This window comes from Lagopus muta, chromosome 1 (assembly GCF_023343835.1).
Source record: "Lagopus muta isolate bLagMut1 chromosome 1, bLagMut1 primary, whole genome shotgun sequence".
Lineage (NCBI taxonomy): Eukaryota > Metazoa > Chordata > Aves > Galliformes > Phasianidae > Lagopus > Lagopus muta.
Window position 1 is genome coordinate 35,010,211 of NC_064433.1, and position 17,615 is coordinate 35,027,825.

Below are 17,615 nucleotides of genomic sequence, written 5' to 3' on the forward strand. Positions count from 1 at the left end.
GCCCTCTGCCAGAAAGCTCCTAACGATGGGGATCTTCTAAGGTTGCTATTAAGAGAATTACTCAGACTTAAAACATGGTTGTTGTTTTTTTTGTTTTTTTTTTGTTTTTGTTTTTTTGTTTTTTTGGTGACCATAAAATTTTGGTAGCCTCTGCCCCCCTTATTTGGAACTGGTGAGGCCACACCTCAAGTACCATGTTCAGTTTTTGGCCTCTCACTACAAGAAAGACATTGAGGCCCTGGAGTGTGTCCAGAGAAGATCAGTGAAGCTGATGAGGGGTCTGGAACACAAGTCTTATGGGGAGCTGCTGAGGGAACTGTTCAGAGTGCAGAAGAGGAGGCTCAGGAGGCTGTAAAGCTACGTGGGAGTCTGCCTGTTTTCCCAGGTAAACAGCAATACGACAAGAGGTCTCTTTGATCTTTTAAATCTAAATATCACCTTTGGCCCCACCTGCCTTTGGCTACCAGGCATGCACCACCTCCATACAGACTCCTTTTACTCCTGGGACCACTAGCATTGAAAATAAGTAATTCTGCCTATCTACAAACTGGAAGTCATTTGTGGATGCCCCTTGACTGGAGACATTCAAGCCAGGCTGGATGTGGCCCTGGGCAGCCTCTTCTGGTGGTTGGTGACCCTGCACATAGCAGGGTGTTGAAACTGGATGAACATTGTGATTCTTTTCAGCCCAGGCCATTCTGTGATTCTGTGGTTCTATGACTGTATGCTCAGATAGATAAGCTGCAGAGTAACTCACTGGCTAGCAGGCTGCTGATGTGTACAACATAACACGGGAAATAAATAAATGAGTGCATTCGGAAGAATAAAAAAGGAGAAGACTTCTGTAAGGATTTGTATTTTTATTGTCCCCACCCTGCTGTGTAACTGCTTCCGCCATAGGATACGTGGATGTTCATCATCATATATGAGATTTTAAAATGTAACTGAGTGCAATGCAGTGAATGAAGAAGTTTTATAGCACATTCTTAACATCTCATCATAATGAGTAAGGACCTGCAAATTATTGCTAGAGTTCTAGTGATCTTTACACTTGAAACAACTCATTATTTCACGCTGGTAGTTAAGGAATGATTTTGCAAACCTTACATACCTTTCAAAACTGATATGGAGTCTTATTATGGATCATTAATCCAAACGAAGATATCTTCAGGAGATGATTAGTGAGTAATACTTTGTTTAAGATACTCACACCTTTTCTATTTTTAACAGGTGTCATATGGCAGGTAGCATGAAGAAATTCTGTTTGAATACAGCACGTCTTTAAAAGATTATCAAACACTGTTGGATTTGTGAAGTGTGTGAAACAGTATTTCACATTTGCAATGACTGGTCTAATTTTATCGCTTCCTGTGCTTTTTGAGATCTTTCTTGATGAGCATCCTTTGCATCATTCCCAAATACGAGCAAAAGATGTCCTTTGGCCTAAAAAGCATACATGGAAGACAAAAATTTGAGTCTCATCTGCAGGAACAATTGTCAGAAGCTCCTCTAAATGCACAGCTCCACTGACAGTCACTGCAAATGATATATTTTACATTCACGTTCTCTTGATGTCTTTTGAACATACATAAATGATGCAGGGACAAAAACATTTTTGCACTGCATAATTAGACAGGTTTCTGCTGATACTATCAGCAGGTGTTTAACAAGACCAGTGAAGCAGGTAAAAATCTATCATATACAAATCATTTCATTTCTTTGTGCTTTCTGTTCCTCTTCTTTTCCATTGTTTTCCTTTTGGTTTTTCTCCTAGATTGGAAGATTTCTGGAAGAAAGACTGATTCATGTCGTGTGTTAGTGAATCTTCAAGCAAACACATCAATATCTGTAACAACACCACATTATGCCAATATCCAAAGAAATGCCATGACAACTAGGCAAAAATGTGGTCTGAAAGACATGAAAGAATTCTTTCATAGAAAGGAAGTGAATAATTAGAATATTAGGAAGAGAGCAATATTAAAGAAGCTGCTGTCAGATTTTCTCAGATGAGAATGGATTGGGTTTTGCTTTATTTTTCTACTTACTGTCACTTGCTGCTCAAATTCCCGTCTTAAACAAATGAATAAATGAACAAATTAACATAAAATGTCCTCTGACCTTAGAAGGAACATGTGGAGAGCTGCTTTCATATCTCACAGTCACTTTCATGAGAGAAATAGCAATAATTAAAAGTTAATCTAGTGAGAGAGATCCTGCCATACTTAGCATCACTCAGTGTGGGCTGTGAAAATACACTATAAAGCAGGCTGTTTTATCTCTGGAAGTCACATGGTAAAATACTTCAGAGGATTACAAATGAATTTGTCTGCAGGATAAAGCTGGCTGCCCTGACAGATTAATTCTCAGTCCCACAAAACCGTGTTCAGAAACACTTTATTTGCAACTTCCTTGTAACGAAATAAACATCGTTTTTTATGTATTAACGCTGAGTTTGGGATGAGAAATATTGTTGTCGCTGAGATTGCTATCAGTCTCAACAGTCCCTTTATTCCTAGAAGGAATACACACCCACAAAAGCAAACTGATGTCATGGTGTGGGAGCTGTCAGACAGAGATGGGATTGACAAAGCAGCTGAGAGTAAGGTGACTAGGAATTGGACGCAAAATCCAGCGCCTGGACTGAATGTCAGGTCAGCTTTTTCTTGACTTCAGGTCTGCTTCTCAGAAGTGCTATTGTTCATCTGGAACAGCGTGTGTGGGTTGGTCACTAACACAGTTTGAAGCCAGTGCCATTCCACTTTGCAAGAGAACCAATTATAACATGCAAATATACTTCTGAAAGAGTGGTCAGGCACTGGAATGGGCTGCCCAGGGAGGTGGTGGAGTGACTGACACAGGGGTTGCTCAAGAAATAGATGCTGTGCTGAGGGACATGGTTTAAGTGTGAAATTTTGACGGCAGATGAGTGATTGGACTGGATGATCGTGGAGGTCTTTTCCAACCTTGGTGATTATACAATTCTACGTTCTGTATGGCTCAAGAGGCTAGGTTTTGAGTGGGTGGTGCTAAGTCCCTGAGAGTAGCAAATGGAAACTCTTGTTCCCTACATGGAAACGTAATAATAATAGTATGTAACAATGAACAATATGGTTAATAGTATAAATGAACCCTTGCATTCCTCCCACTTAATAATTACAAGAACAACTTTACTAATTCTTTGAAAAAATACTCTTTATGAATGTATTTTGATTTGCGTATGTGAAAAATCATTCACGAGAATAGAGATCCAGGTTAGTGTACAACCAAGAGAAATGCACTGTGCAGTAATGAATGGTGTAAAGCAACACTGGTGCAACATATTGCCATTGGTAGATGTGTGATTGAAGCACGCTGCTGCACTGATGAGAGAAACTAGACTCTTCATCTCTTCATTACTTGCACTCAAATTATAGGAGGACTCAAACCAAAACATAGACTATGTTGCCACCAAATGCAACTGGGAGTGTAAGGATGGGGGATTTTTTTCAGTTGTGTCTTGGGCAAAGGGTGTAAGTTGTGTAAGTGTCTGACAGCATGAGAAAGGGAAAGATGAGGCAGAAGATATTCAGAGAATGAACTGGATACTAAGAACGCCTTCCTGGAGGTGTTCAAGGCCAGGTTGGATGGGGTACTGGACAGACTGATTTGGAGCATGGAAAACCCTGCCCATGGCAGGGGATTGGAACTGGGTGGGCTTTAAGGTCTCTTCCAACCTAAGCCATTCTACGATTCTATGATTTACCAGGACTATGAAGTTTGTTAGGCTTTCACAGAATAAACTTTCAGGTGAAAACACACTTCGTATTTTTACTGTCTGATTTCCGAGATCAGGGTTGGCAACTCTGCCATTTTCCAACCAGGGATGAACACGTACTATTTATAATTGCACTCACGATCCGTCCCTGGCTTGCTTCTAAAGATAAATGAGACCACACGTCAGTCCTTACATAAGTTGGTGAGGCCATTACAGCTTTTTTGTTCCTTCCGTTCAGTATTGAATTACATTTATAAGCACCTTCAAAAAACCTAGAAGCACTATTTGTTTTATAAGCAACAGAAGAATCTGCTTAGCCCAGCAACTTGTTTGCAAAATCAGTCTTATGGTCAAAGTGGACAACTGCAAACTGCTCAAAGGAGAAAATTCTTTTTAATCCTTGTTACCTATTAGTTGCTTTGTACCCTCAAAAATGAGAATTGGTATTCTTTCTTCATTCATTTATATTTTTCCCTAATTAAGCTGGATTCTGTGTAGTCATACAGAAGTATGATAATCTTTTTTTTTGAACATGGCCAAGAATTTGCCATTCTTCTTCTATTGTGTCAATGAGTTTTCTGCAGGTTGTGCACAGAGGCATACAGTGTACAAAAGGAATTTCTTTCCTAGTGTTGCATTTTTCGGTATTTAACTCTCGATTTTATTAAGGAATATAAGTCCTTCATGAACATTTACGTATAAGACACCGTTTCAAGCCCTCATTTCTCATGCTGATTCAGCTGACATTTCCAGCAGAGGACTATGAACTGTTTTGGGTTTTGATTCTGCAACAGAATTATTGTCTGATGTGAGCAAATCATTTGACTAATTCCAAGAGAAATAGGAAAGGAGCTATTCATGTGATATAGACAGGCTTTTGAAATTCCTTACTATGACGTCATTAGAAGTAAGGGAGAAATCCATCTGGCATCAACTACTGCAAGACAGAACATGACTGTTTTAAAAACCATGCTCAAACCACAGTTTTGAATGGATAGCTATTAAAGCATATCATCTCAGAGAATCATCCTAGTTCTGATAATATGCAATAATTTAATTAATGACTTGGCTGATGGAATAGGAAGTGCACTTACTAAATTTGCAAGATAGGAAGGTCCAGAAATTTTTTTCTTGTTGTTCAGAACGTGTTAGGCTTTAATAAGAAGCAATGGACATAGAAGTACGTTCATAAGTCCAATCACATACAAACAGGATGAGGACTGGCTAAGCAGCGTTCTGCTACCAAGGGGGAAAGAAAAGCAAAGCTTTTGCTGGGACATAGAAGCAGGCATGTGACATAGTAGTTAGTGCTGTTCGGACCTCAGTGGGTGTGCTGTACCCAGACTTGAGCACCGCCCTTTTACAATGATGTCCAACAGAAAGAAGCTCAGAGAGAATAAAGCCATAAGCCATGAGAAAGGATTAAAATAACGGTGTTTAGTCTTCAAGAAAACAGAGAGGATAGATGATGCTATCAAACTGACTGTTTCTGTTTACCACTGATATAAGCCCATTATCTCTTGTCCCACGCTGCAGCAAAGGAGACTAGGTTAGACTTTAGGAAATACTTCTAACTTGAGGATAGTTTGGAATTGGAATTCACTGCTTAAGGAGGCTGTGTGACCTCCACCACTGGAAGCTTGAAGAAAGAGTTTCAGCAGCAGTTAGCATCAACAGTTAGCATCAACCTTGTCTACTTGCTGCTATTCTTTCTGGGTGTACGTGTGTCAAAATTTGAATAAAAATACAGATATCATGTTATACCACTTGAATCAGAGAAAGTAGCAAAAAGATAATCACTTGAGTCACTTTAAGACTCCATAATCTCAATACTTACTTATGCCAGTGTTAGTAGACTTGCATTCCAAATGCTGAGGAGATATGCTAGACTGGGGAATTCTTCACTGTTCTGTGGTTGAAAAACTGCTAGCACTGTTTCATTTGAACTAGTAGAAGGGAAAAAAATCTTTAGAATAGATAATATTTATAGTCTTTGTACCTTTTTTGTACGTAGCAGAACATTCTTTCTTTTCATCATGTTATGGGATTGCAACTATGTGAGACTTCTATCAGTAGGTTCATCTAGTGGTTTCCTTGAGTTCATTGTTTTGATTGTTTTATGACATCTTGTTTGAAACTGAAGTTCTGATTACATTTTATTCAGTATTAAAAACCAACAAAAGAAATTAGAAAAGAGTACCACAAGCAAGTAAAAATAAAATTTCAAAGTTCATCTGCTTTATTTACTTGTGAGATGTTTGAGACACCCTTCCACAACACACACTCAAATATCTGTTAAGAGAACAATTGCATCTTTCCTTTTCCTCCCAACCTGGAGAAGGAAAGGTTTCCTTGGCTGGAACACATACGTAGTGTTTGCACATACATGTGAGAAACTTGAACTAATTCAAATCAGATCAAAGGAGAACACTGCGCTTGGTTTCTTTAAAGTCCTGCAGCAATTCCTGCCTCCAAAAGAGAAGACTGCAGTGGCCTGGGCCTAGCTTCTGTGAAATACCTCTGTCTCCTGCTTTTTCCTTCCTGAAACAAACTGCTTAGGTCTAGTAGATTGTAGCCACCAGAGGAGGACACAGCCATGTGGGAAGACAGTCTCTGAGACCGATGGTTTAAATACAGGAGAAGCTCTGAACAGACAAAGACACCAGAGCCACCATCATGAGGGCTCTGAGTGGTGAGGGGAACTATTTCTGATGATATTTGCCACGTTTTGCAAAACAAGATTCTCACTTCACAGTATATAGTTTGCTGTGGTCAAGTCTGACCATGCCAAAATACCTATCCAGCTTTCTATCCAGTTGGAGAAAGGAATTTATAGTTTTGGGGCGTGTGAATTGATTTAATAAGCAGAATGAATAGATTTGGTGGGAGCAGCATATAGTAGTGGTCTTCAGAAACAACACACTTTCAGCAAAGTCTGTCTTCCACATACTATACATTGTGTGGTTTTGTTGAATAGTCCTGTCAGATTAAATCTTTTTAATCAGAGACAGCACCCATGGCATATACTGTCCCACCAAAGATTTAAGCTGTCACTCATCACTTTCTATCAGCAGCAGCAACTCTGTTCGTTGAGAACAAGGGGGATGTGTGCTTTTATTTCTAACAGGACTTACAGCTTTTCTCATTGCCAAGCCCCTTAAGGAAACAGATAGGACTTAATTGCCCTGATCAGACTTAGTTGCAGCTCCTGGCCAGGCACCTTCTCCCTGTATGGGAAGAGGCAGAGGCTCAAGGGCTCCCTTTAAGCTCCCAGGTCACCAGGATTTGCTTGTGCTTTGTTTTGGGTTGTCTTGACTAAACAGCCTTCCCTGATTGTTACTGCCTTGGATGAACCTCAGATCTACTCATGTATAGCTTGGGAAGGAACCATGGGTTGAATGAAAGTGTTCTTTAAAACAGATATTTTGGGGGGAAAAAATTTACTCTTTCTTTTTATGTCTCTGGATTTAATCAAAAGGGTTTCAGCTTTTAATTTTAACCACAGTTTCTGTAGTTTGACGCTGTCTGACTACATACAGCATAATACTGGAATACTCTGACAAAATAAATCTGTTGGTGATTAATTTTAGCGCAGTCAAATGTCTTTGGAAGAGTATTGCTTTTATTTCTCGAAATGCAAGATGTCTAATCTGGTTAAGACAGCAGATTGTCATGCCAAGTACAGTCATGTACAGGATTAAGAACTATAGGATTACAGATCCTAATTATAGACTCCTGTCAGTTTACTATGTCTTAATACATTGTTTTCAACTTCTGATTACACTTGTCACGTCTCCTTTGCAATCCTGTCTTAATGAACTTCCTGCTGCATCTTCTAATTTGGCAAACCTGTGTTCTGATAGCACTGAGTGGGTTCTATTGCATGGCAATATTAGCAAATTAAATCATTTTAAAGGTCGGAGCTCTTCAAGCTGAAAATCTCTTTTCTATGAGGCTTTATGCAACAACCTTCAGGTTATACTGCTATCTGAGTACTCTACTCTTTGCACTGCTCAGCTTTTCAATTACATCCAGAAAAGCTGTGGGTGATGATTCTCTGAAACCATTTTTGCTGTCTGAGCCTCCTCTGTAGATTTACATGCTGAAAAGTGGTTTAGAATATCTTACCATTTATAGTTAATAAATCCACTTTGTGATGAACTACATCAGTGTTTCTCTTTTGTTTTTCTCACCTTTCTCATCTTAATTTGTCATCTTATTTTGCCCCAAGTGAAGACTTTGCTTGGTGGATGCAGTAGTTAATGCATCACAGAGAATATGATTTGTCTGTGGCTGTGTCCTTAGGACTGGTCAAACAGGATTCTTTCACATTCAGTAGAAAGCTGTCAAGACAATTAACATTTCAATTATTGACTAGAATGTGGCCTGGATTCTTGACTGATGAATAGGACAAGACCTTGTTTACATGTATTTTTTGCTTGAGTAATGCCTCCTATTTTATTATGTTGGCTGATGATGCCACAGGCGGATGTTGGTGGTGTGGCAGTAGAAGTTAAACCTTCTCACCAATATCCCATTCCATGTTGTTGCTGTGTGACAGATGGCAGCAGAGGGGCAGTCTGACAGAATGGCATCTGACATGGAACCGCGGACTGAGCGAAGGTGTGTCACTGAATTCCATTCGGGAAAAATGGCACCCACCATCATTTATAGACACTTGCTGAATGTTTATGAAGACCAAAGAGTGGATGTGAGCACAGTGAGGCAGTGGGCAATGTGTTTCAGCAGTGGTGAAAGCGACAGTGGATCACCTCTACTGGAGCAAATTTGGCAAGTATGGCATTCAGGCTTTTGTTCCTCAGTGGCAAAAATGCATAGCTAATGGTGCCGACTGTGTTGAAAAATAGTGTTTTGTAGCTGAGAATTTGCTCTACCAATTAATGTTATCATACTCTTTGCACTGGTTGTAGTTTCTATGGAAATAAACAGGAGGCATTACTTTTGGAGCAACCTTTGTAATTAGGCCAGTGGTAAAATGGAGTCTTGTTTTTACCAGCTTTCCAACATTTTGCCCATTGCTTTTAAAGGTACATAAAACATTAAATTATTCAGTCCAAGGCAAAAAAAAACCATGAAGGCCATGTGTTAACCTCCATGCAGCTGGAGAACTGCTGGCTCTACCTGGGCTCCATTGAGGCAACTGTAATGAGGGCTTCTGGAAGGAGGTAAACCAAGAAGTCGCAGTAATCTCTCTTTATTGGACAAATTAGCAGAGCTCAAAAAACACATCAACACATCCTTTTGGCGTGCGAGCTCTGTTTTAGCTGTGCATGTGGCCTAATTTCACAAGTCTCACGCACATACGTCGCAGCTCAGTATGACTGCAGTGGACAGGCTCAGAGCTGGACTGGGGGCAGCGCGTGCCTCACTGTGTGAAAACCACCACAAAATGATCTGCCACACGCCTCATTTTCTCAGTTTTAATTGTGCAATAAAGCACCTTTGTTACTGTGTGCCACTAACCACAGGACGATCAATTTCCCTACATTTTCCACAGCAAAAGAGCGTTCAGGCTTTAGTAGCCCTGTCCTTGAACAGCCTTGAACACAGCAGTGCCTCAGCCCTCGCTCCAGATGAAGAGCACAGAGATGCTGCCGGATCCCTCCTGACGTCGCGGGGCTGTCTCTCACGAAGCGCCTGGCACCATTTACACCAATTCTCTCAGCGCAGCATTTCACTGCGGGCAGCCACGGCTACGGGGGTGTGAGGGCGATGCCTCCCATTCGAGGCGGTCTCCTCCCTGGAGGCCCCGCCACCACTAGGAAGCCAACCGCAGCCCAGCGGAGGGCGCGCACCTGCCCCCCTCCCAGCGGGCGGGTCGGTGGCGGCGCGCATGCGCGACGGCGGCTCAGTGCCCGCCTCCCTCAGGTTGGCGGAGGGACGCGGTGCGGCGGCGGAGGTTGGGGCTGGCTGGGCGCAGGTACGGAGCGCGGGGCAGTGCCGCTGGGGCGCCGCGCGGGCGGGGCCGGGAGCGGGACTCGGCGGGACGTGAAGTGGGGGTGAGGGGATGCGCGGTGGGGACGGAGCGCCGAGGGCAGAGTTTGTTGTGTGGCGTGAGGGGAAGCCGAGCGAGCGGTGCTCGGGTCGATTCGTCGTCGCCGAGCCGCGGCGGGGCGGTCGCCGGGTGTCGGATCCGCCGTCGCGCGGCGTTGCGGAGCGGGGCGCGGAGAGGCGGCTCCGCCGCGCGCCGTGTCCGGGGTCGCCCCGCTCACCTGTGGGCGCTGCTGGGAGGCGCGGCGCTGCACTCGAGCGGTCGGGGCGGCGTTCCGGCCGGCCGTGCGGTCGCCGGCTCTTCTTTCCAGGCGGACGTGGGGTTGTTCGGTCTGGGAGCCTGCATTGGCGGCTGCCATCTGTTCGGTGTTTGCGTTCGTCAGTGACACGCAGGGCAAAGCCCGCTGCTGTGCTGCTGTGGTAATTTTATTGTTGTTGTTAGAGCCGCTCAGCGAGGGGGCTCGGGCCGGGCCTGCCGTGCCTCTGACTCGCAGCAGGTCCGCTGCCCTTGGTTCGTGTTACCGAGCGAGCCGGCCGGCGAAGAGCCATCAATAATTCACCGCTCTCGTTATGGTCTTAATAAATAACAAAGGCGAACGCACCGCCAGCTGCGGCGGAGGCGGCGGGCTGGTACGGCGCTGGGTGCCGTGCAGGACCGGCTCCCGGCAGGCTGCAGCGCTTGGTCAGCGCCGTGCGAAATGCCACGGCAGCCGATCTTCCTTCTGCTGGATGGATTTTCCCCGGAAATAAACGCGTACTTCAGGTGTTTGTTTGTTTTTCTTTTTAATACGGCGCTCGGAGTGTTGTCTGCGGTAAACGGACTAGAAGTTGTACCGGACTCTGTAGTTATGGTTAGTAAGATGGAATGATAGAATGGGTTGGAAGGGCTCCTATCGATCACCTGGTTCAGGCCAGATGCACACGTGTCTAGAAGGCTTTACATACTTTGTGTGATTGCTTTTAATTAAATGTTTTTAGTGCTAACTGGAGATGAGCTTATCTTTAGCCAAAACCTCGGCAGGAGTTGCACCGATGTAACGGTGCGACCCAGAGCAAAGCTGAGCTGTGCTGCGGGGCTCCTCCCGAGGTAAGGCAGAACTGCACTGTGCCTTCAGAGCAGTGTCTGAAAAGGGAATACTGGCTTCTGGTACATCCACTGCTTTTAGTGAGGCTTTGTCATCTAAGTGCTGTGCTTTGGATGTTTTGAAGGATTCTACCTCACAGAGTGCTGATTTTTCCTCTGGATTAAGAGGTATATATATAATATATATATATATATATATAATGTGTAGCCCACTCTAAGCCGTATTTATAAGTTTCACAAGGGCTTTATAAATGCAACTGTCTGAATCTTGTGTGCTACCTCCTGTAAGAAAGGCAACACTTGCTGTTTGCACCCAACTTCTTCTAGTTGGAGATATCCCAGTAGTAATTTAAAAGATATGTTTTGCTGAGCTGTTGATTAGAAAAAAAGTTCTTTTTAACTTTATGTAATCTTGTTATTAAATAGTCTTATATACTTCTTCAGAACAGCGTGAAACGGTGTTTGAATGGCTAGCAGAGTAAAGAATGGAAGAAGACTGCATTATAGCATGATATCACAAAACAAGGGGGAGTGCAGTAGAAAAACCTCATATTCAAGCAATTTTTTTTCTTTTTGCTAGTCCTTGAATTATGTGGACTTGCCTGTTTCTTTTACTGCCTGTTGGTAAATACATCATCTAGTGTCACTCACAAATAAAAGCTGTTTAATAGCTGTTACGAGGGTGGGTAGTGATAGGACAAGGGGAATGGTCTTAAACTGAGACAGGGGAGGTTTAGGTTGGATATTAGGAGAAAGTTTTTCACACAGTGGTGATGCACTGGAACAGTTTGTCCAAGGAGGTTGTGGATGCCCCATCCCTGGAGGCATTCAAGGCCAGGCTGGATGTGGCTGTGGGCAGCCTGGTCTGGTGGTTGGTGACCCTGCACATAGCAGGGGGGTTGGAACTAGATGATCACTGTGGTTGTTTTCAACCCAAGCCATTCTATGATTCTGTGAAAAGCAGTAACTAAACACTGGAAAGGTCAGTAGTTTGTTTTCTCTTGTATGTTTCTGCTCTCCAAGTAACTTGTTGCGAATTTGGATGCCCTGAGTGAAAAGTTCTGCAAAAAAATCTCACCTTTACAGTTATGACAAATTTGAAGGAAATTCCTGCGTCAAATCTGGAACTGTCAGTGCAGTGAGCTAGCATCAGTAGCTGTATTTAAATTTGTTTGGATCTTGTGGCTAAGCAGAAGTAGAAAACAGTTTAGCACTGGGGAAAAAAAAAATTAAATCACCAAACCTCTTTATAAAGTGCCAGCATCTGATGAACATCTCATACACTGTGTTGATTTGCTGTTCCTTAAATTTATGTCCACATGAGCTCTTACAAAGAATGCTGGGTATGGAGTTGCAGTAATAGGACTGCTTCTTTAACAGGTGTGTATTTGTTAGTCCACTACTATAATTCCCTATTGAGTTCTTTAGGACTTAAAGCATCTCGCATTCCAGGCTGTATAAATGCCAAATATTTCAAAACCCAGTGAGAAGAATGCAGGCCTTATGGTGGGCAAATGCCAGTCCTGAGGAACCGGTACAAAAAATCTGCTTGTCTGTCCTGCTCCCCCTGCTGCCCCCCCTGTAGAAGCAGGCTCTGGACTCTAGTAAATGAGGCCTTTGAGATTTCATTATCCCCACACAGAGGGCCTTTCTAAATATTAAGACACTACAGGTAATACACATATTTTTTGGAAAATGCTAACTAGAGTTTTCTTGTCATCAGAATGTTTAGAAATAGTGACTCCTTTCATTTGTATTTTTTTTTCCCTCCTGTTTCCTTGAGCAGGTAACAATTTTGTTGTGCTCTTGATTATTAAAGCTAAAAAATGAACTTTTTGAGGTATAAAATATTGGAAAGCAATGCCACCACCAAATGGCTTTTCCAGCAATTAGGAAGTTGCTTTCAAATATCAGCAGACAGAAATGACAGCTTTGAGCAGACTGTAAAAGAGAAACTCCAGAGCTTGCAGCAGGCAGTCTTAAATAAAAGCATTGTTTTTCAGAAGAAGACTTTCCACTGTGATAAGTCAGAGCTCTGTGGTGTTAACTGCTCTGACTTGGGCCAGGAGCTTCTCAAAGCTAGATGAAGCATTTTGATCTGCTGTTCACAGCTCTTGGTTCCTGTTAGAAAAGTTAGGAACATACTGTTGTTTAACTGGTTTCTTTGTAATCACGTTTAATACATCTTAGATAAAATAACAGATTTGTGCATAGTTCCTTTGGGAAGTTATGTAGGTAGTCAGCAGTGCAAATGGGACAGCAGAGAGGTATGAAGAAGGGGCAAAGTTCTGATATTGTACACCAAATTTGCATTATTTTCAGGTAATAATATAAGGAAATTAACTTAAGCTGCTGTTTGATACTGGTTTATGGCAATCACTTGATTTTTGTACATCGTCTGAATTGCATACTATCATCTAAAACAAAAGGGGTCACATTGGGTAGACGCGAGTGCTGTTCCAACCTTTCATTGTATGTTAATCTAGCAAAGAAAGTACAAAGGATATTCATGATTTTGTTTATTTAATAAGTGTGCTGCCCTGATATGTGTTGGGATATTGGCTGCTGTTCGCAGTGGCAGTGAGATAGAGCAGTGTGTCAACACTGGCTTTTTACACGCTGTCACAGCACAGCTCCTGGTGAATGCCCCTGCTTGCTGTGCACATTGTTGTGTGCCTTCACAGCAAGGCTGTGTGTTTGTCACTTAATGGGGAAACCCACAAGGCTTGAACCAAACCCATGCTCCTTAATAACACTGACATTTGATATGTGGTAGTGTTTACCAGTACATTATAGAGGTCTTTGCCAGAAGCAAACTCTTTTTTTTAGGAGCGCTAAGCTTTTTGCATGTAGGTTTGGTTTTGTCTATGCATAACGTGTTCAGCAGACATGTTGGTAAAAGTATTCTGGCACTGGCCAGTTTGGGAATGGAGCTGCTTCACACAGGCTTCTTCTGATATGGATGGTTTGCCTCACTGCTGCCTCTCCCTGCGGAGCGAGAAGTAGCACAGGGAGGAAAAAAGATGTGAACGGAAAGTGTTCAACAGATGGCATGCCTGGCAGTGCCCATCTGACGGTCTGTGGAGAGCCTAACTGAAGGGTTGTGCTTTATCACTTCTATGAATTTTTTTTTACTTACTAAACCAGAAGAAGCTTCCTTTTTAATAACTGACAAAATTTCATCTCAGTTGGGTATGCAACTGCAAACAGCTGGTGATGCTGAGCAGTGAGCTGGGCCCTGCTGCTGGGCATTGAGTTGGGCTGTTTTCAGTGGAGCCAAAATGGAAACACTTGAAATGGAAACGAGTCACCAAAGGGAAAAAGTAAAAGAGTAGCTGTTCCCATTTTGCTTTCATCTGCGTTCTCTCTGTGATTCTGGTGGGTGGTTTTTGGTGCAGTTTCCTAGGTGCTGTAGGCAAAGTGTGCAGGCAGCCTTCCAGCATTGCTATGCAGAAGCCTGTGTCTTCCTGTATCTTGTGCTAATTGTGAAGGCTGGAATCCAAAGGAACTGGGAATGAGAAGAGACATCAATGGTGCTTGTAACTTGTGTAATATTATTGGGTATGATGTGTTTGGTAGTGGGAAAACAGGCTGGTGGCAGCAGTGAAAGGAGATGTGTTCTTGTAGATGTGAGTCTGACTTCGAGACTAGGGATATGGATATTTTCAGCTTCATCAGTGAGTTTTGAAGGACTCTTTCTGGCACGTTAGTTCTTTCTGAGATGGCAATGTTTAGCTTATTAAATGCTGAATGCCAACATGGAATTGTTTTACTGTTGATCTGAAAATGTTTTTGGCATTTAACCTTGAAGAAATGTCCCTCAGCTTTGGCTGTCCCTTTGGTTTAATCTGTTGGCTCAACAGGTTTTATCATCACACAGAGTATATAATCAGAATGTTTCTAATAGCTAAGGAGAGCTATAGAGAAAGCAAACAAGAATATTTGTAAAGCTTACTTGAATGGAGCTCAAAAGTAAGCTGTTAATGTTTGCATTGCAGAAAAGCTCTGTTCCACAGAATTGTGACTGTTTTCTTTATAAATGACATTTGTGTGACTGTTCATCAAAATAAAACAGATTCCTGCATAGAATGGAAAATGGAATCACAGAATGGTTTGGGTTGGCAGGGACCTTAACGACGATCCAGTTCCAACCCCTGCTGTGGGCAGAGTTGCCAGCCACTGAGTGTCCCCTTTCGTTTATGCAGGGTCCTCTGTGTGCTTGTTTGGTGGTTCCTTAGCAATTGTTGGTTTTGGGGGCGAGCAATTAAGAAAGACAACAACACTGTAGGGAACTTATTCTTGCTTTCTGTGAAAATTAATTTCTAACTTTTGCTCCAAATGTTCCTCATGATGTGCTAAAGCAACTTGTTCAACGTGGCTGTGCGTTCACTCAGTCAATACAAAAAGACAAATTTTGAGCAGAGTTCTTTGTGTTCAAGGTGATTGAAACACGATGTAACTAAAACACAGGTGTGTGTACTAACTTGGAGATTCCATTCATGGCATTTCCTTTGCTTTATGAAACAGATAATAAACTGGACATACATTGCAGCAGTAAGTACCACATCTCTGTGGTTGTAATCCTCATCTTTCTAATCTGTTTCCTACCCGCTCTTTTCAACTGGAAGAGTGAAACAGATTTTCTCTAAAACAGAGTGGATTGTCAATTAGATGATGCTATGGTTCTCTTCCATGTTAGGTTTCCTCGTGAAGTCTTAATTTTATCTTTATAAAGTGCCAGTTTATAGTTTTGAATTGTCAAAGATTTTATGAGGTCTGATCAACCATGAGGAAAATAGGAGCTTCTTTGGAGCTTGTGTAATTTACTGTACCATATTGTTATGAAAAGAATGAAATTAAAAAAAAAAAAGATAATGTGTGTTAGATTGTCCAAATTACCAATTAATTGCACACTTTTATGTGTATTATATGTAGTGAACTCATATTTTATGTGATACTTATTAAATGCACAGTCATCACTTAATTATGTTAGATATTAAGCGCACATCATGCTTCAGGAGAAGTTTTATTGACTAGCTCTGTCACTCCAATGAAGCATTACAAGGTTAGACATAAATTAACCAAAACTGTTATGGACTATAATTTATTTAAAGGTACACTGATCTCTGTCTCTAGAATATTACACACTGGAACAGATTCCCCAGAAAGGTTGTGGATGCCCCATCCCTGGAGGCATTCAGGGCCAGGCTGGATGTGGATCTGGGCGGCCTGGTCTGGTGGTTGGTGATCCTGCACACAGCAGGGGGGTTGGAACTAAATAATCATTGTGGTCCTTTTCAACCCAGGCCATTCTATGATTCTATGAATATTTGCTTCATTGAGATTAAAAGTGGAAGCTTTGGGGTTTTTTTTTCTTCTGGTTCTTGTTCTTGAATATAATGTGTGTTTTGATACAAAACAGTCTTAGACTGTATTGACTTTTAGACTGGGAGTTTGTCCTTAGGTCTTCTGAGTTCACAGTCCAATATGAAGAAAAAATTTGTGGATGTTGAAGTTGATACTTATTTCCATTCCAACATAAAGTATTTAAGTTGTAATTTTCTAGTTTTTAAAAATTTGAATGACTGTAACAAATAATATAATGATGTTTATGAAAATGTAACTATTTCCTGTTTGCATTCTGACAATGTGACTCTTTCATTTAGGGCTTCATATGATGAGGCATTTATTATGGCCAGTGATCCCTTGGAAGGCTTTCATGAAGTGAACCTCGCTTCGCCCACCACCCCGGATCTTCTTGGAGTAAATGAGCCAGGAACTCAGGACCAAACTACCTCACCCAGTGTTATTTACCGACCGCATCCTTCTGTTGTGTCCTCCACACCAATCCAACCCAATGCACTGAATGTTTCCGACCTTCCCACGCAACCTGTTTATTCATCTCCCAGACAACTGAATAGTGGGGAAGTATCAGGTGTCAGGTAAGCCTTGTGCATCTCTTTACTGGTGCTTTTTGTTTGTAGGACTACTTGCTTTACTAAACATAGAGTTTTAATATAGTGTATAATATTAAATTGTATCTGTAACGGTGCATTCAGCATTACTACTGCCATTTCTAAAATACTTTTAATTTATATTACAAATTAAGAAAACGTTATCCCTTTCTTTGCAGCATCAATGTTACCGACGCAGTGCTTTGTTCTACCTCTGGACCCCAGGGTGGGTCATTCAATCACAATAATTCCAGAAAGGAGAGCAATAATGCAGAGAAAGAGTGTTTGCAGGGTGCTACTGTAGCAGATGTTGCTGAAGGAAATGAAGATATTTTTGGTTTGAGTACAGACAGTTTATCTCACTTACGGAGCCCATCTGTACTGGAAGTAAGAGAGAAGGGCTATGAAAGATTGAAAGAAGAACTTGCAAAAGCTCAGAGGGTAAGGCTTGTTGTCTTGTCTCCTCCTCCTTTTTCTCTGTTCAATGGGGTTTTCGTGTGGCAGAATAATAGGTGGGCCAGAAGGTGCTGTCTGAGTACTCATTTATAATAGAATTATTACAGTGTAATTGTTGGAATTTTTTCTGCATGTCTGCAGTGCTGATGTCTTAGATTTATTCCCAGACTGTGGGTTTTTTTTTTTTTTCCTAGTGCTGCTGCTACATAACATGTAAAGGTTTTGCTTCATATCTGGTTAAACATTTTTTCTTAGAATTTAGCCCAGTCTTTCATTCTGACATTTGAGAATAAGAGTAATTCTTTTGTCATCTCGTTGTTAGTTTTTAAGTATTTGTAATGTTGATGATATA

The 17,615-nt window shown here is 41.9% G+C and overlaps 1 protein-coding gene across 3 annotated transcripts in view; it reads left to right on the top strand.

Moving 5' to 3' along the window:
• The first annotated feature begins 9,566 nt into the window (after window positions 1-9,566).
• LOC125700892 (RAB3A interacting protein) overlaps window positions 9,567-17,615 on the top strand; it is a 29,159-nt gene continuing 21,110 nt past the window's right edge. The window contains exons 1-3 of one of the 3 annotated variants that reach the window (XM_048962188.1): window positions 9,567-9,698; window positions 16,520-16,795; window positions 16,987-17,248. In XM_048962188.1, coding sequence (XP_048818145.1) covers window positions 16,545-16,795; window positions 16,987-17,248 — 513 coding nt within the window. In that variant the 5' untranslated portion in view covers window positions 9,567-9,698; window positions 16,520-16,544. Of the gene's footprint in view, window positions 9,699-16,009; window positions 16,094-16,519; window positions 16,796-16,986; window positions 17,249-17,615 lie in introns of those variants that run through there. The other 2 variants (XM_048962181.1, XM_048962172.1) reach the window with 2 other exon arrangements.